The sequence below is a fragment of the Prionailurus bengalensis genome, chromosome C2, assembly GCF_016509475.1.
Source record: "Prionailurus bengalensis isolate Pbe53 chromosome C2, Fcat_Pben_1.1_paternal_pri, whole genome shotgun sequence".
NCBI classification, from domain to species: domain Eukaryota; kingdom Metazoa; phylum Chordata; class Mammalia; order Carnivora; family Felidae; genus Prionailurus; species Prionailurus bengalensis.
The window spans coordinates 9,146,632-9,165,862 of record NC_057350.1 but is presented as its reverse complement, the minus strand read 5'-3'; the positions used below and the strand labels follow the sequence as shown (position 1 = coordinate 9,165,862).

At 38.0% G+C, this 19,231-nt stretch overlaps 1 protein-coding gene across 1 annotated transcript in view; it reads left to right on the top strand.

The window, feature by feature from the left end:
• MORC3 (MORC family CW-type zinc finger 3) overlaps window positions 1-19,231 on the top strand; it is a 41,883-nt gene that overhangs the window by 6,710 nt on the left and 15,942 nt on the right. Inside the window, exons 2-10 of the mRNA XM_043593633.1 lie at window positions 3,440-3,512; window positions 4,919-5,051; window positions 6,190-6,404; window positions 6,983-7,130; window positions 8,647-8,794; window positions 10,874-11,002; window positions 11,206-11,325; window positions 13,940-14,037; window positions 18,451-18,555. Coding sequence (XP_043449568.1) covers window positions 3,440-3,512; window positions 4,919-5,051; window positions 6,190-6,404; window positions 6,983-7,130; window positions 8,647-8,794; window positions 10,874-11,002; window positions 11,206-11,325; window positions 13,940-14,037; window positions 18,451-18,555 — 1,169 coding nt within the window. The remainder of the gene's footprint in view (window positions 1-3,439; window positions 3,513-4,918; window positions 5,052-6,189; window positions 6,405-6,982; window positions 7,131-8,646; window positions 8,795-10,873; window positions 11,003-11,205; window positions 11,326-13,939; window positions 14,038-18,450; window positions 18,556-19,231) is intronic.

Genomic DNA, 19,231 nt, shown 5'->3' with positions numbered 1-19,231 from the left:
TGTTTTTGTTCTTCTGGGTTTATTCCCTTTTTTCCTCCCTTCATTACAGAGCAATTTCAGTTGGGAGCCTAAGTGAACACTCTATGTGTTCAGGCTTCCAAAAAGTTTTATATATTTAACTGATTTTTTAAATTTGTGACTATTTGTTGATGCTAATTTTTTTTAACGTTTATTTATTTTTGAGAGAGAGAGAGAGAGACAGAGTGCGAGTGGGGGGAGGGCAGAGAGACAGGGACAGGGAGACAGAATCCGAAGCAGGCTCTAGGCTCCCAGCTGTCAGCACAGAGCCCGACGAGGGGCTTGAACTCCCAAAACGCGAGATTATGACTTGTGCCAAAGACTGACACTTAAGGACTGAGCCACCCAGGTGCCCTGATTCTAAAAGTTATATTGATTCTTTAAAAAATCTGTGTGGTCTTCAGAGCATCTTGGTTTTTTGTGCGTGTTTCCTACTGTTTGGGGGTGGGGGTGATGTCTAGTACTAGCATATCTTGCCTGCTAACATTTTCTCCTGGTGGATTGTTCCCTTAAATGTTATTTTAGATTGTGTACTCAAAATATTCCCCTAAATAATGACGTAGGGAATCGTGTGCTGTCAGATTGAGGCTGTGTCTCCATAGTGGTTCTGCAGGTTATATAAATTGAAACACTTAACCCAAGCGAAGGCATGCCTCTTTTTACAGAACTTCGTGTTACACTTTTTTTTAAAGCATCCAGATCCAAACAGACAAGCTTCCCATTAAGCAGATTCCCACCCCTCCTCTGCTAATGGAGGGGAAGAGGAGTGGGGAGAGGGGCATTTACTTCCAAATCTATCTCTGAATCACAATTAAAACCAAAACCTTTGTATTCCAGTCACTCATTGCATCCTCATTATCAAATCTTATTTTTAATTCCTTCCTTACTTGAGGCCATTAAGGATTTTCCTCATTTTTATTTTTATATGAGCTCAGTTGTGTCGTTAAGGAACACTTAACTTTTTTTTAAAGAACTCACACAGTGCTTACTATGTTTCTGTTGGTCTCCTGAGCGTTTTACAAATATTAAGTTACTTAATATTCTTAACAGCCTGGTAAGCTGATATGATTGTCATCCTCATTATTATAGATGACAGAACTTGAGGCACAGAGGTTAAGCTTCTTGCCCAAGATCGCACGCCTAGTTAAGCATACTCTGTTCTACGTGTCAGCGCGCGTGTGCGTGTGTGCGTGTGCGTGTGCGTGTGCGTGTGTGTGTGTGTGTGTGCGTGCGTCTATCTATTACTGCTTTGGCTGCCCCAGGGTGTTTTTCCCCCCCTCCTAGCTAATGACATGTTCTCAACATAGAGTTGAGAATTAAGAATAGGTGAGGGGCGCCTGGCTGGCTCAGTTGGTTACGCATCTGACTCTTCATTTCGGCTCAGGTCACCGTCTCATAGTTTGAGCTTCGCGTTGGGCTGTGTGCTGACAGTGCAGAGCCTGCTTGGAATTCTCTCTCTCCCTATCTCTCCTTCCCTTCCCCCACCTGCATATTTGCTGTCTCTCTCCCTCTCTCTCAAAATAAATAAACATTAAAAAATTTTTTTAAAGAATAGCTGAAAATAATTGCTTATGTTTAGAGATCCAGAAAGCCACTGTTTGCTATTCATTATTTCTTACTGATGCCGCCTTTGCTTTGCTCTCCTGGGATTCTTGCTCAAGAACGATGTGTGCTGTGTCAGTTTGGAACTGATGTGTAGGCTGAAGACATTACATGAAAATTGACATTACCACTATCACATTCTGTTCATACATCTAAAATTCAAAATGTACCATTTCTAACTCCAGACTTCACGTCTAACAGAATGTATAAAATAGAGCAAAGATAAATGCTCTAAGGGATTTTGGTGGTTAATTAATCCTCTCCTTTGGTAGTGGTTTCACACTCCAAAGCCCTGCCCCTTTATAAAATTAGAACAGGTGAGGACTGTACCATTCTTCTGTAACTGGTAGCCTGGTAATTGCTCAGGGGGAGGGGCTGGGATGTGAAGAGCCTCCTGATGGCTGGTCCTGGCACGGTCCTCAGGTAGATTAATTTGAGAAAAGGTCTCTTGTGCAGGGTGAAGATCTGGAAATTGATTTTTATTAAAAACTCGTTGTAATGTATGCTGTAGAAAGTCTGAGTTACTTGCATTCCACATTACATGAATGTGTGCCCTGCTCCCGTCTGAAGACTGCTCTTCTACAGAATTTCATTTCTCACATGTGTACTTCAGGCTGATGGTGAATGAATGCTTGGGGATTGTTTAAAGTCTAGTGCAGATAGAGGAAAAGTCGACCTCTTTCTGACACCTTGTGGCAGCAGCTGAACACTGCAGACACAGCTGGTTTGATGTATAATCTCATCCCATTTCCAGAGCTCTTCATCTTAAATAAAGTGTCCACTCTCTTTTTTTCCTTTAAATGTGAGCTGATCTGTTTAAAAGGAACATAAAATACCCATTGCGTGGAAATTCTCTGCATATTGAAATTTTCCAGCCTCGGCCTTTCAAAGCCGCTTGTACATTTTTATACATTTGATATCTGTATTTCTAAGGAATTTTGGAGAATCCTCTGTAGCATGAGGTTGATTGGTGTAGTCTTCTATACTGTATTACTGTGAATAAAATCAGACCTAAAATCCTTGGAAATCAGTAACGTTTGTTTCACTTGAACTTCTTTTGACATTCTGTAAAAATGGTTGATAAATGTATATTACTCCACTCCTGCAGTTTTAACTGTAATGAACTTGGAGTAAATAATAAGGTATCAAATACTGATTTTCCAAAAGACCACTAGAAAAGCCTGTTGATTAATATGTGAAGTTTATTTTAAAACATTTTTTTATTACATTTATTTATTTTTGAGAGACAGAGTGAGACAGAGCACAAGTGAGGTAGGGGCAGAGAGAGAAGGAAACACAGAATCCAAAGCAGGCTCCAGGCTCTGAGCAAGCGTTCAGCACAGAGCTGGACGCAGGGCTCGAACCCACGAACCGTGGGATCATGCCCTGAGCCGAAGTCAGACACTTAACCGACTGAGCCACCCAGGTGCCCCTGTGAAGTTAAGTTTATTAAGCCTAACGCACTCAGGAGAAAACACCCCATTGGCAAGATCTTAGTTGTGTTTTCACAGTAATTTTGAGGTAAGTCTTGTAAGGGGGGTAACTTTCTGATTGGGCAGTTTATGATATAGCTTTGGAATGGTGGACCCGAGGAGGCAAGAGTTTTGAGGCGAGTCTTGATGAGTGAACTATTTAGTAGTTTCACACAGCCTTCCAAGAATCTTATTTCTCGGTTACATCTTCCACGTATATCCTGAAGCAAGCAGCTATAAGTTTTACTTGGTCCTAGAATTGTTTAATACAGGGACAGAAAATGTATTGGTTTCTGTCTCAAAAGTAAGACTTGAATTAATTTACATGAATCATTGGTTTGTTTCAGCTTTGCCCGAAGTTTTTACATACAAATTCTACTAGTCACACTTGGCCATTCAGTGCAGTTGCTGAATTAATAGGTATGTAAAATTGACATTTCATGTATAATCTGTTGCTTGTAAGTGAAGTTTTAAAAAAACTTTTCATTGCAAAATAATATGCAAATGTGCTGTTTAATAAAACAGATGGATCTTGAATGATGACCATTGGTAAAGGTTATCTAGTATAACAGCTATTCAGATCAATGTCAAATTAATTGTTCCTCAACTTTCCCTGTATTAGTATTAAAATATTTTGCCAAATTCATAAAACATGTTGAAAGTAGTATAATTATGATTATAAAAGAAATTGATCTATTGCAAAAATGGGAATTGTGGTTTTTAATCGTTGGAAATATGTGTAACAATGGATTTTTCTGATGTTAGCAAGTAGGGGGATTAATGTTACGTTTGATTTGTGATCATAAGTTATTGTTTCCTCCAATAGAATGATTGGGTATAGAATTGTATTTTAATAGTGTTTTAATGAGCAGGAGAAAAGAGGCACGACTGGGATCACATTTGCATGATGGGTCATGATTTTTTCCTCTGGAAGATTCATGCAGGAGAGTGTTTTTCCTGAAGTGGCTGATTAAAAAGATTATTTTATTTTAATTGTAGGCTCCCTTATGGAAGGATAGTTTGAGAACCATTATTTTTGTTTAGTCCTAAAGATTTCAAAATATACCTCAGAAAGTAATTTTAGTCAGGGATATTCCGGTGGAACTCAGTTTGAAAGCTGATGTTATTACTGCTTCTGTTGACATTTTTTTCACCTTTCTTTCTTCTTTCTTCTTTCTTTCTTTCTTTCTTTCTTTCTTTCTTTCTTTCTTTCTTTCTTTCATGTTCCTTCCTCCTTCCCTATTCTGAGACAAACAAGAGTGTTTGCTAAACAAGAGTGTTAAGTGAGGATCTGTACAGAGATCATAGAAATATAAAAGCCACCAGAAACTTTGGTTAGATTGAGAGGGCCACAATTTGAACAACGGTGTAGAAGGTAAACCTTCATCTATGTGTCCAGTGTAGCAGAAAACATCACTGCTTTCTAATTTATTCAGTAACTCGTGGCATTCCCTCCGCCTCAACGTGTAGTGCTACTCAGCTCTCAGTTTCTCACTCGATAGCCGGGCTGGTTCTTCGGACAGAAGAAGACCTCCCTGTCTCGATCATCGATTTGGCGCGGTGATTCTTCTCGTTTGTACTTTTTCAGTACAGTCCTCTGTGTAACAAATGGAGGGCTTTGGAGAGAGTTAACTCTGTATTGATCGGTGAATGAATCACGTACAGCAAAGGTACGGTTTAGGGTTGTGTTTTCAAGTCTTAGGAGTTCCCTAAGCATTGTGGTTTTTAAAAATTTTGAAAAATAGATTGCCTGTTAAAGGCTTTTACTGAACTGATTGTTCTTTCAAAATGCAAAGTTAGAGTTTCTCAAAACTTTTGTTTCTCAGACAATGCTTACGATCCCGATGTGAACGCTAAACAGATATGGATTGACAAAACGGTGATAAATGACCATATATGCTTGACATTCACTGATAATGGGAATGGTATGACTTCAGATAAATTACACAAAATGCTAAGGTATGTCAGAGTGTCACATTTCTTGAAAACCTTGCTTTTACCCAGGGGTTTCTGGTGTCATACTTAATCGCCTGTAGTTTTTGTTTTTTAAATTTTAAAAAAAAAAAATTTTTTTTTTCAACGTTTATTTATTTTTGGGACAGAGAGAGACAGAGCATGAATGGGGGAGGGGCAGAGAGAGAGGGAGACACAGAATCGGAAACAGGCTCCAGGCTCCGAGCCATCAGCCCAGAGCCCGACGCAGGGCTCGAACTCACGGACCGTGAGATCGTGACCTGGCTGAAGTCGGAGGCTTAACCGACTGTGCCACCCAGGCACCCCAGTTTTTGTTTTTTAAACACATGTGGTACCCACAGTGCCCTGTGTGCTCTCAAGTCTTCCCATCATCTTCTGCTGATTATTAGACAAGCCCTACCATCCTCCCCCTCCCCCACCACGTCTGACTTACCTAAAATTCCACCATTCCTTTAGAGTGGTAACACTGATGGCAGTTATTTACAGTCTAGCGTTAATTAGTTTTAGCCAGTATTGCCAGTAAAATGCCACTTTTGGTGGGGAGTAATTTTAAAGGGATTCAGAGTGTAAGGAAGCAAGATAAAATAGTCACAAAGCCTTGGGCTCTAGGGTCGTAGAATAGGATGTCAGTATGCAGCCATATGTGCCTGAAAGGGAAACTGAGGTACGTAGTCCAGGTATACAGAGTAGAGAAATGTGGCAGCCAAGCCCTTTCCGCTGTCTCTCAAATACATGTTGCGTTGCCAGAAACTCCACTTGGCGCCGTTAGTAATCTTACCGCAGTGGGCTTGCTCAGATTCAGAAAATCATTCACATTTAGACATATCTAAAATACCGTGGGGTGAAATCTCAAGGGTCCCAGGAGCCCACCTGAGAACTCAGCCGTTGGGGCAGGGTGTGCCAGGCAAGGAGCTCCTCCTGGCTCAGCATGTGTCACCCTTATGCCCTGCAGCGTGGGTTTAGTTTTCTTCTTTTCAAAGATGGGGAAACACCTCAAAATGCAACTAGAAAGGCTGAGTCTAACATTTACACCCAGGTTTTTTACTTGATGTTACAGGTTTTGAATTAAGAAAATGAAGATTATATGTACTTATTTTAAAAATCCTTTTTGTTTTCTTTTTAGCTTTGGCTTCAGTGACAAAGTCACCATGAATGGTCACGTCCCAGTTGGCTTGTATGGGAATGGCTTCAAGTCAGGTTCTATGCGTTTGGGTAAAGATGCAATTGTATTTACCAAAAACGGAGAAAGCATGAGTGTGGGCTTCTTGTCTCAGACCTACTTGGAAGTCATAAAAGCAGAACATGTTGTTGTCCCAATTGTGGCATTCAACAAACACCATATCCTTTTGATTTTGAAATAGAAACTGTGGAGAAACTCTGAAGAAATATTGTGAACCATTCCCTCCGTTTGCCCTCCTCTCAATTCTCATTTTTCAATCACAGTGTGCATTGTAGCTCTTGTTCCAGTCCATTGCCTCTTAACATCTGAGGCAGCCCTTTGTCCCTTTCTCTCTTCCGTTGGAATTGTGCCTTAGAAACCCCTAACGCAAAGTGGCTGTGTTCTGCGTGCAGCTTCCTGTAGCTCTCCTCTGTATTTCAGTTGTATCATGTCTAAGAAGATGTGTGGTCTGCCTTGGAATTTCCCCTAATGACCGTGAGAAGCAAGATATCTTTAGGAAAATGTCCTCTGTGTCTTTATAAAACACATTCATATATTAGGAACTATGAAATTAGGAATCATAATAAACTTGCTTCTACTTCATCTTTCTTGGTGTTCATCTGAAATCAAACTGTAGTTTCAAAACTTAGATATTAATTTAGGAAATAGTTTTTTGTTGTTGTTACCGAAATTTGAGTTCGCATACTTCAATTGTGAAAAATATGTTGTTGTTCTAAGTCTTTAACTTAGGATATACGACAGATGATAAATTTAGCAGAATCCAAAGCAAGCCTTGCAGCAATTCTGGAACATTCTCTGTTTTCTACGGAACAGAAATTACTGGCAGAACTTGATGCTATTATGGGTAAGAAGGGGACAAGGATCATCATTTGGAACCTTAGAAGGTAAATATCGACCTGAACCAGTGATTACGTGTGTGGGAGGTGAACTGTTTGTGCAAAAATAGTTGTGTTCTATTGATCTGTGGTCGTACAGAATAGAAATACTTGGGAAGGTACTCATTTTTTGGCATAGGTCATGATTTGTCTTTTCCATGGGTGTTTTATTGAGGCCACTTTGGCTTCAACTCGAGGTAATTTCATATTATTAAAACTAAATTTCCTAGCCCTGCATATTCAGTATCCAGAGAGGCCAATTCTCACTTTCTGTTATTCTGTCCCTCTTCTCAAAAAGAAACAAACAAAAGAAATGGGAAGATAATATCTCACCTGACGAGCCCCGACCTACGTTAAGTTAGGTAGAGAAGTCTTTGTCCGTGACTTAAAGCTAAGCATGACTTAACATCTGGTGACAAAAGTAACGTGGATGAGGCCTCTGGATTGTTAAGGTTTTGTATCCTTGTGAGGATAAAATCATTTGCAAATAAGATTTTTTTAAAACTTTGGATGAATGTGTTAATGTTGATACCCAGACACATAGAATGATATGAATAAAGCACAAATTGAGTGGTAAGCCTAAAATACTTTCACTTTAAATCTTTTCTGATCTCCCGTATTCCCCTTTTTCTTGCTTTTTCTTTCATGCCCCTCCCATCCTCACTCCCCTCTTTTTTTTTTACACTTTTTATTTTGAGATACTTGTACATTCCTGTGCATAAATAATGGACCTCGTGTACCCTTCATCCAGTTTCCCCCAGTGGCAGCATCTTGCAAAACTGTAGTGCAGTAGTGTTGATGATGACATTGGTAGAGTCAAGATACGGGACATTTTCATCACCACAGTGATCTCTCATGTTGGCCTTTTCTATCCACACCCACTCCCTCCTTCATCCCTGACAACCTCTAACACGTCTTCCATTTCTGTAACTTTGTCATTTTGAGAATGTCATATGAATAGAATCCTACAGTGTGAAACCTTTTGGGATTGGCTTTTTTCACTCATCATATTTCTCTGGAGATGCATCTGGGTTCTTGTGTGTGTCAGTAATTTGCTCCCTTTTCCTTGCTGAGTAGTGTTGTACTGTATGCGTGGGGCACTGTGTTTAACCATTCACTAGTTAGAGCACATCTGGATTTTTACCATTTTGGGTTATTACAAATACAGCTGTAAACATTTATGCACAGGTTTTCATGGAATGTAATCTTCCTTTTTCCAAGGTAAATGCTCAGGAGTGTAATTGCTGGCTCATATGGTAGTTGCCTGTTTAGTTTTTTAAGAAACTGCCAGAATGTTTTTGGAGTGGCTCTACCATTTGACATTCCCACCAGCAGTGTGAGGGTGAATACAGTTTTTCTGCCTCTTTCTAGATTCCTGTTCTTTCATTTTTCCCTTGCTTTTGTCTCCCCCCCCCCCCCCAACCAGGACATCTACCGTGGGTAGGTGTTTTGTTTTGTTAGCAGTGTATTTGCTTATCTTGCCGTGAAAGTAAAATTTACCTCCTTCAAAAAATTGTTTTTATAGCTACAAAAGCGCAACAGAGTTTGATTTTGATAAGGATAAATATGACATCAGAATTCCTGAAGATTTGGATGAGACAACAGGGAAGAAGGGGTACAAGAAACAAGAAAGGATGGACCAAATTGCCCCTGAGAGTGACTATTCCCTGAGGGTATGTATTCAACTCTTTCTGGATGTGGGAAAATCAGCAAATGATGGAAATTACATTTTCTGCTTATGTTATAAATGCTGTCAGTGAAAGTATCTCAGAACCAATTTATTTAACTTTTCATGAGCGCATTGGTGGTTGTATTTGGCTCAGAAAATGGTTTTTTAATTGCAAAGTCATCAGGTCTAATAGCACTTGTAGTTCTTTCACTGTGTGGTTACATTATTTGAATTAGGAATCCTAGAATCAGTATGTCCTATGATAGCCATAGTGATAGATTCAATCAAAAATACCAATTGTTTTTTAATATATATATATATATATATATATAATACATATATATATAATGTATCCTGTATTTATAGACTACAGATCCTATGTATTAATACAGTTTTGTGATAAATACCTTTGACATTAGACCTAGAAATGAATATGTTTTTAAGATTGAAGAAATAATCAAATAACAGTAGGATATAAAAAGAATTTTTTTTTTTTATTCACTGTGATAAGACATATAATACTGACTTTTCCCTTTACCTTTTGTGCTGAGATTATTCCATAACCCCAAGCTGAGGATACATTTGACATTTACAGGTTTACCATGTAACTTTTGGAGATCTTAACAGTTACAATGAAAGATATTTAAGTATTCCTTGATATACCCCAAAACATTATTGAAGTATGAAAATCTTGCTCACTTATGAAACAGGTCCAGAGGCAGTCAGAGTAGATGGTGTGGCTCAGGTCATGATCTCAAGGTCATGGGATCTAAGCCCTGTGTTGGCACAGAGCCTGCTTGGGATTCTCTTTCTTCCTCTCCCTCTCCCTTTCCTTCTCCCTCTCCCTTTCTTTCCTCTCCCACTTGCGAGTTCTCTCTCTCTTAAAAAAAAAAAAAGAATTGAAAATGGGTGCCTGGCTGGTTCAGTTGGAAGAGCATGCAACTCTTGATCTCAAGGGTCGTGAGTTCAAGCCCCACATTGGGTATAGAGATTAAATAGACAAACTAACTTAAAAAAAAAAATTGAAAACACATTTAGATTCCTGCTGATTGTTACAACTCAATTTTGAAAAAAATTGAAAAAAACTAAGCTTATTTACTCAGCATAAGTGTTGGTATATTATTTATGATATTTTCCTTTTGAAGTATATAATAGACCCTTTTGTCTGTATTAGATTTTTTGTCATTTTTGCCTAAATAAAATTTATTGCTACTTTTAAAATATAATAGCAATCAGGGCACCTGGGTGTCTCAGTTGGTTGAGTGTCCGACTTCCACTCAGGTCATGATCTCACACTTCGTGGGTTTGAGCCCTGTGTCGGGCTCTGTGCTGACACCTCAGAGCCTGGAGCCTGCTTAGGGTTCTGTGTCTCCCTTTCTCTGCCTCTCTCTTGCTTGTGCACTCACTCGCTCTCTGTCTCTCTCTCAAAAATAAATAAACATTAAGAAAGAAAATTTAAAAAATAGTAAATAAAATATAATAGCAATAGGGGTGCCTTGGTAGCTCAGTCAGTTAAGCAACTGACTTTGGCTCAGGTCATGGTCTCACGGTTGGTGGGTTTGAGTCCCATGTCGGGCTCGGTGCTGACAGCTCAGCCTACTTTGGATTCTGTGTCTCCCTTTCTCTGCCCCGTGCTTGTTCGCTTTCTTTCTTTCTCAAAAATAAACATTAACAAAAATTAAAATGTATAGCAATATATATATTTGACAGAAGAGTCAGAAAATATAGTCCCTTTTTTTGTACATTTGTGCATTAAAAAAAAAATTAAAATGAGATCATACCACATGCGCCGTTTTGTAACTTTTTGAAAAGTTTATTTGCAATTTAATATGGCATTTGTATAGGTCAGTAGATTGTTTTCTGCAAACCATTTCTCTGGCTTTAGTGTATTGAGTTTCATTTTTAAAGAAGAGCAATCAAATGTTAACCAATAACAGTTTTATAGTCTGTATTGTTGAAGAGTTCATGGGTCCTTTATCAAAGCAAGGTCATAGTTTTCTTCCTAAATACATATATCAGTAAAGTTGAACACATTTGTGGGTAATTATTTGGAAAAGACAGATATTATTGTGTGTCTTTTCAGGCTTACTGCAGTATATTGTATCTAAAGCCAAGAATGCAGATAATATTACGTGGACAGAAGGTGAAGACACAGCTGGTTTCAAAGAGTCTTGCCTACATTGAACGTGATGTTTATCGACCCAAGTTTTTAGTATCCTTTATCTTCCTTTTTATGACGCCATATAAAGACACATTAATAAAGTGTATTCCTCTTCCCCCTTTCTCCTTTTATTCTGGTATGGAGTCCTCTCCAACTTTGCCCTTTTTTATGCACTTTGGGATTCATTAAAAAATGACTTAGGATGATTTGAAGGAAGTGAGGTGGCATGTTCAGAATTTTCCTTAACATTTAAGACTAAAACAGTGAGAATTACATTTGGATTCAACTGCAGAAATAAAGACCATTATGGGATAATGATGTATCACAGAAATAGACTCATCAAAGCTTATGAAAAAGTTGGATGTCAGTTAAGGGTAAGCTGTAGATCTGAAAATATCTTTTATAAAGTTAAAATACCATGTTACTGGGTCAAATGTGAAATAACATGCTTTGTGTAATAACTTTTAAGTGTCAATGTGTTTAATGATGTTGGTATGGCACTTGAACTTAAAATACTTTTGTATTTCCCATTTGGTCCAAATAATCTTACGAGGGGGACAGAATATTTTATCTCTGTTTTACAGTTGAGGAAATTGGGGCCAATAAGTTAGGTAACTTGCCCAGACCTAAAATGAGTATGGATCTTAGGCCCGGATGCAGATCTTTTGACTGCCTCTGGATATGGATCCGTGATTATTTCTGGGATGAAATTGGTTTTATTTAGTCCTGACTCAATAGCCAGAAAAACAGGATCATATAGGTGAGTACTTCTCTGGAGTTAATTCCTAAATATATTAGGCCTTCCTCCTAAACCACTTCCGTTGTTGTAGAATTCAATTTAGGTTGATGAACATTACCCACACTATGCTTGTTTGTTCATCCTTAAACATGTTTTCACAGAAAGGTTTTTTGGGGGTGTATGTGTTAAGAATTGAGTGATAAGTTCTGAAAATCAAGTTTGTTAAAGGTTTTATGTCTAGGCATATTTTGTTTTCCAGTTCTATGGTTTTCATTTTCTGTTCATCTTATTTCATTCTAAATTCTTTGTAGAATGATGTGAGCTCTACACAGTATAATAGTGTGGGTTTATCTTCAGTATTATGTAGTAAGGGTTGTAACTGTGTTACATGTTTTACATCGACACAAGTCCCGAATATAGCATTTTTGCAAAAGTAAATAAACTTTGTTGGGCTCTTCTTGGTAACCGCTAATTTCATCAAAAAATAAATGTAGAGGGGCACCTGGGAGGCTCAGTCAGTTAAGCATCCAACTCTTGGTTTTGGTTCAGGTCATGATCTCATGGTTCATGGGATTGAGCCCCTTGTTGGGCTCTGTGTTGGAGCCTGCTTGGAATTCTCTCTCTCTCTCTCTCTCTCTCTCTCTCTCTCTCCCCCCCCCCCGCCCCTCCCGCAGCTCATGCTGTCTCATTCTCAAAGAAATAAAACATTTAAAAATAAATAAATACAGAAATATGGGAACCATGATATGCAGTATCAATCACATTTAAAAAACTAATTTTCATTTATAATCCAACTAGTAATTTTCAACAGAAGTATTCTATAATTAAAGTCACTAAATTTCACTGGTAATTGGAAATTCATTTTTGGTAATAAGCCTTATTTCTCAGGTGCTTTGGTTTTCAAAAGAAACCGTGTATCTGTGACAGAATGTTAATTATTTTTTTCTTTTATCATTGATGAAATGACCAAAGTAAGGTACACAGCCCATTTTTCCAACCCAATTATGTTTGCATTGTGTATGATTTCTGGTTAAGCTTGACCTGGTAAAAAATAGGCTTTTACAGCCAACTTTTATTTTTCTCTACCAGGTGATGGATTTGCCTTATAGTATTTGCATTCTTTGAACTCAATAAACAGTTTTTAAATAGATGTCAGATATTTGGTAGGATTTGCCATGCTAGATGATCAGAATAAAAAGATGATAAGGTACAGAGCATGCTCTCAGAGCTCTTTCTGGTGAGGGGACTGTAGTACAAGTCGGAAGCATCAGAAGAAGCTTTTTGGAGAGCATGGTGATGGAGTCTTAGTTGATGTTATTGTGTTGAAAGTCTGGCAAGGGTTTCCCAGGCAGAGAAAAATATCTGCCCAGGAAGGGAAAGAGGCTTCTGAGAACGTGACCTCATTAAGGGAGTAGTTTGCTCTGCCTGGGGGCAGATGTTAAGTCGGAGAGTAATGGGAGAGAGGCAAGAAGATGAGGCTCGAAAGGAGGCAAACAGGACCCACACATTGAAGGCTATTGTGGTTTACTGATCGAATGAGACAAACCACTAATGGTTTTGGTAGAGTGGGATTATGGTTAGTTTTGCATGGTTTCTTCTATAGTTGCTCTGTTTATGAACATTTTCGCTACGTAAGTTATATATTCTTCCACTTTTTCCTTTTGTAGACTCTGCTACAATTGTGAGTAAAATACACTTGCTGATCACACATAGGTAATCAGAATATGTGACTCATATACTTTGAGTTCAATATTTTAGCTAGTAGCATTTTTAAAATAACCTGACTCCAACTGACCTAGGTTTTTATTCCATCACCATTAACAACTAGATGTGTAACTTTGGATAAATGATTTTAATTTTTATCTCGTAAACTTTTGGCATATTATTGCTAGAGTCTTTGCTAGTCTTTGTGGATATAGAAAGGAGTTAGTTGTGGTTTCTGCTATGTAAGAAATACATCCCAGTAGAGGTGGTCTGTTTCTCTTGGATAAAATTGGGGGTAATACTTGTCTAAATGGATATTTGACAACAGTGAAAGTGTTTTGGAGGAAGGCTCTAATATATTTGGGAATTAACTTCTAGAAAAGTAAAATTATCTAGGAGACACTACTTTTCAATTGAAATTTTCCAAGAATCATGACATAAAATGTAGAAAAATGTTTCGTACAAATTGTAAATCCTTGTGGAAGGGTAATCATGTTGAGTATCATGTCTTAAGCTTAAAACACTGATTTTATTTTCTTTTTCAGGCAAACAACATGGGTGTTGGAGTGGTGGGAATTATAGAGTGTAATTTCCTAAAGCCAACTCATAATAAACAAGATTTTGACTATACTAATGAGTACAGGTATGTTACCTATTTAAGTTACTGTTTTTTTACAGTTTTAGAAATACTGTCATAACTTTTCCTTAGCTGAAAATTTTTTTTTCTGTCTTGTGGATGTTTTTATAGCATAGAACTTTAAGGAAATTGGTAGGTGAGAGGCATGGATAGAACACACATTTAACCATCTTCTCCCATCCTAGGAATTGTATTGTACTCCATCACAAGTAGGAATACATTCTCTCCTATCTTTATTGATGAAGTATTTCTGAGCTTTGTGGAAAATATAGAGGGTGTGCTTGCTTTCTTGGTGTCAGCATTTATTATGTAATGTCCTGACACTTTGTGCTTATTAGTTGGGAACTGTAAGGTAATTTTGTCCTATGAGCCTTAGACAGAAATACTCTTATCTTTTAAGAGTGGTTAGAAGCCATAGGATGAATATGACCATCAATGTGACTTATAACTTTAGGAAGCACAGTTTTCCTATTGAGCATATATAACGAAATAGAATGTAAACATAGGAACATTTGTGATAAAGATAATGCAACAGGCCCTTTATTCAAATAAATACAACAGAAATAAAACAAAACAAAGTGGAAGGAAGAAAATAATAAAGGTGAGAGCAAAATCAGTGAATTAGGAAACACACATATAGAAAATCAATACACATTCAGAATTCACTCCTGAGGCAGATCCTACTCCTGTTTTTTTAATGAGGATAATTTAATCTAAGGATTATTAACTAAGATAGTAGAGGGTGATTACCAGAAGGGGTAAAAGAGGACAACAGGTATCCAGAACTAGCAGATATGAAAGACGATTACCTCGTGGTTAGAAAAGAATAGACACGGGGCGCCTGGGTGGCTCAGTTGGTTAAGCGTCCGACTTCAGCTCAGGTCACGATCTTACAGTCTGTGAGTTCGAGCCCTGCATCGGGCTCTGTGCTGACAGCTCAGAGCCTGGAGCCTGCTTCAGATTCTGTGTCTCCCTTTCTCTCTGCCCCTTCCCCACTCATGCTCTGTCTCTCTGTCTCAAAAATAAATAAAAACATTAAAAAAAATTTTTTTTAAAAAGAAAAGAATAGACAATAAAGGAACTAGGACGGGACCCCCCCCCCCCCCAGCAGAGATTCAGACAAACACAGGAACAAGCTACCTGCCATGGTAAGAAACTTGATAGAAGGCCTGGCCAGCGCTGGTCTGTAGATGTGGTCCACTGTTGCCAGAGGGTGTGGGTGTGCTGGAGCTGTTCTGTAGAGGAGACCTGTCTTTGCCCAAGGATGTGGGCACACTGGAACTGGTCTTTGTTGCTGGAGGTCGTGGGCTGCTGGGGGCAGAGCATAGCTAGAGAACACAGCTTAGAGCCCCTCTGGGGGGCCACTGGACTCTAGTCAAACAATAACACCGCATACCAGAACATGAAGGACATGTGTCCTGCTATCATCATCTAGCAAGTTCATTGCCCTGTTAATCCAGTTTAACATTTTTCAGGCTGCCGAAGGATAAATATTTACACCATCAAGTTTTAGAATCAGAAATCTGAGCAAAGAAGACTGGATCTGAAGCTGAGAGACAAGTTCATAACAGAAAAAATAAAAAAGCTCAAAGTTTGTTCGTTGATAAGAGTAGTAAAATCTATAAGCATCTGGCAATAAAAGGGAAAAAAAGAGAAAATAGCAATCATCACTATCAGAAATGAAAAGGAGGACATGACTACAGATCTATGGACACAAAAACATCAGAAGAATAATATGAACAATTACTCGCCATCTTAGATGAATCGGGTACATTCCTTTGAAATTGAGTCGATTTTTAGAAAACTTACAACATACTATGAGGGCACATAACTTTGTTAGTCAACTCATGAATATATTACAAGAAGGGAAATTTATGTTGATTCCTCTCATTATCAAGATATAAAAATCTTAATTAAAATAATAGCAAATACCATCCAGTGATATATATAAAAAGAAAAATTAATACATTAAAACCAGTTGGAGTATATTCCAAGATGACATGGGTAGTTTTAATATTCCAAAATCAATGCAGTTCACATTGATGTGAGAAAAGAAAACTCTCAGAGGTTATTTTCATAGCTAAGAAAAAGTACTTGATAAATCACAACACAAATTTGTAATTTATAAAAAAAAAGGGACACTTACAAAACGATTAATGGAAGGGCATAGTAGCAATTAGGAGCATGTACACAGAACACCAAGCATCATTCCTACTGGTGAATTATTGATAGCTTTACCCTTAAGGGTGAAGATGAGACAAGGATATCTGCTATCCACCATTCTTGAATAATAAGGGAAGAAAAAGAAGTGAAAGTTACAAGGGTTGGAAAGGAAGAAATAAAACTTTCCTGTACAAGACAGTATTAAGTATATAGAAAGTCCAAAATAATCCACAAATTTAGAATTAATAAAGTAACAAGTTAAGTACTATGTAGTCTAGGGTTGCTGGATAAGAAGTATTCAGAAATGAGGGTATTTGTTTACCAATGACTAAAAACCAGAACATGAAATTTTTAAGAAGTCCTACTAAGTATCAAAAAAATCAAGTACTTGATTTTGGGATAAATAAAATATGCAATATACACATTGAAAACTATGAAATATTGTGGAGTAAAATTAAAGCCCTCAATGAGTAGATATACCAAGTTTAAGAGTTGGAAGGCTGAATATTATAAAATGTCAGTTTTTCTCCAAAATAATTAAATATAATTCCAGTTTTTAAAAAAAATCCCTGCCAGTATGTGTTGCTGTTGATATTAATAGGCTTATTCTAAACTTTATGCGGAAAGTCAGAAGAGTCAAGATACTTAAAGACAATCATTAAAGAATGACAAAGCAAGAAAACTTAATACTATTAAATACCAACACTTACAAAGCTGCCATTCACCAAGTGTGGTATTAATGAAAGGATGAACAGTCTAGTGAAATGGAGAAGCCCAAAATAACCCCCCACTTTTTATACATTCGATGACCTGATTTATGACAAAGATTACATCATAGTGTAGTGGGAAAATGATCATCTTTCCAAAAATGCTGGGTCAGTTGGCAGTTTCTATGGATAATATAGCTCCTGCCTCAGATGTAGCAATAAATTGATACCAGATGGACTTTAGACCTAAATGAGAAAGACAAAAACAGAAAATGGAAACAAGAAAATTTTCAGAACCAGTAGTAAGCGGGTTTTTAAAATAAGATGCAAAAAGTATTGATCATAATGGGCAGAAATGGAAAAGTTATTTAAAATGAGTAAGAGCATGTAGGGCAGTTGGCACTCTCATCATTGCTAGTGGGTATGAGAATTGATCAGTTTTGAAAACTGTTAGATTATCAAGTAGAGCCAAACATCAATGCACACCCCTGTGACCCCGCAGCTCCACTCCTCGGTGTATTCTCAGCAGAAATGGGTGCAGTCTTCTGGACTAAGGAATAGAGGTGATGAGAAAAAGGGACGAAGAGGGATTGAGAACATGAGATGTAGGGAGGGGATATATCTGGGAGAGAAGATTCATTTTCATTTGAATGCTTATGTGTTATGTGATCATGGAGGAAAATTTAGTGAGAGATAATGGTTGGGTATAGAAATATCTGATTCAGCCTGCCAGTGTAGAATATGAAATTTCAAATATCAAGTTTGAAAGCTTTATTTTAAATTTAGAATGTTACACTGACTGTACCTTGTGAGTGAGTAGGTGCTGAACTCAGGTGATTGCTTAAGGATGGCCTTAGCGTTCTTTATCTCAGTAGATCCCATTGATTTGCTTTTTATTAACATCTTACTGGGGAAGAACGGACAGTCTTAATTGTGGGACAGAAGCTATTTTGAAGTATACTTGCTGGTAACGATTGCCTACAGTTATTCTGACTTGAAGCTTGTATTGGTTGGGGTTGGAATTCAGAGGCTGTGATTCTCCCACTAAGTGGTCTGCAGCAGATTTTCCCAACAGAGGACACAAATGTTACTATTTGTGTCTTCAAAGATGGCTCTGTCTCTGCTCTAGGAACTTTTTTTTTTTTTTTTAATGTTTGTTTATTTTTGAGAGGGAGAGAGTGTGAGCGGGAGAGGGGCCGAGAGAGGGAGACACAGAATTTAAAGCAGGCTCCGGGCTCTGAGCTGTCCGCACAGAGCCGGATGTGGGGCTCAAAATCACGAACCGCGGGATCATGACCTGAGCCGAAGTCGGACGCTTAACCGACTGAGCCACCCAGGCGCCCCTCTAGGAACTTCTTAATGTCCTTAAAGAAAATTGCCACAAGAGCCTTCTTTATTCACTGTACCTTTGGGAGTCATCATCCCTTCTCCCCCATAATGTCCACACAATCATTACTAGGTTGTTTGTGCTTTCTCTGTATTTGACATAAATGTAATCTTTATCTTTTTTTTGTTTTCTTAATTTGATTTTATGATTTTCTTTCTTAAGGCTGACAATAGCAGCACTAGGAGAAAAGCTGAATGATTACTGGAATGAAATGAAAGTCAAGAAAAATTCAGAATATCCTCTAAATTTGCCAGTTGAAGATATTCAGTACGTACATGAAAAAATGTCAACCATTCTAAAATTTTTTTTTTTTTTCAACGTTTATTTATTTTTGGGACAGAGAGAGACAGAGCATGAACGGGGGAGGGGCAGAGAGAGAGGGAGACTCAGAATCGGAAACAGGCTCCAGGCTCTGAGCCATCAGCCCAGAGCCTGACGCGGGGCTTGAACTCACAGACCGTGAGATCGTGACCTGGCTGAAGTCGGACGCTTAACCGACTGTGCCACCCAGGCGCCCCGAAAAAATGTCAACCATTCTAATATCAAGATGTGATATGGGGAGGGTATAGTGATTGTACAGTGTTCACAAACTTTTGACTAACCCATAGTCAGATGTAAGTTCTACAGCTCCAGTCAGCACACCATGAAATGAACCAATGAATATATACATTTATACATCATGCACGCAAAAGATGCATGAAATAGTGTTTACCCAAATGTTACATGCTGATACTTATTTTTAAAATGCAAGTCTTGCCCCATTATATTGATTTCATGATCCACTAATGGGTTGTACTCATTGTTTGAAAAACCTTCATCTTGTGTAATAGGATCATGAGTCTAAAGCAGACCTGAATTTCGATTGTAATTCTGCTTAAATAATGATGCAACATTGAACATATTACTTGGCCTCTTACAAGTTTACTTTTTCACTTGTAAAATG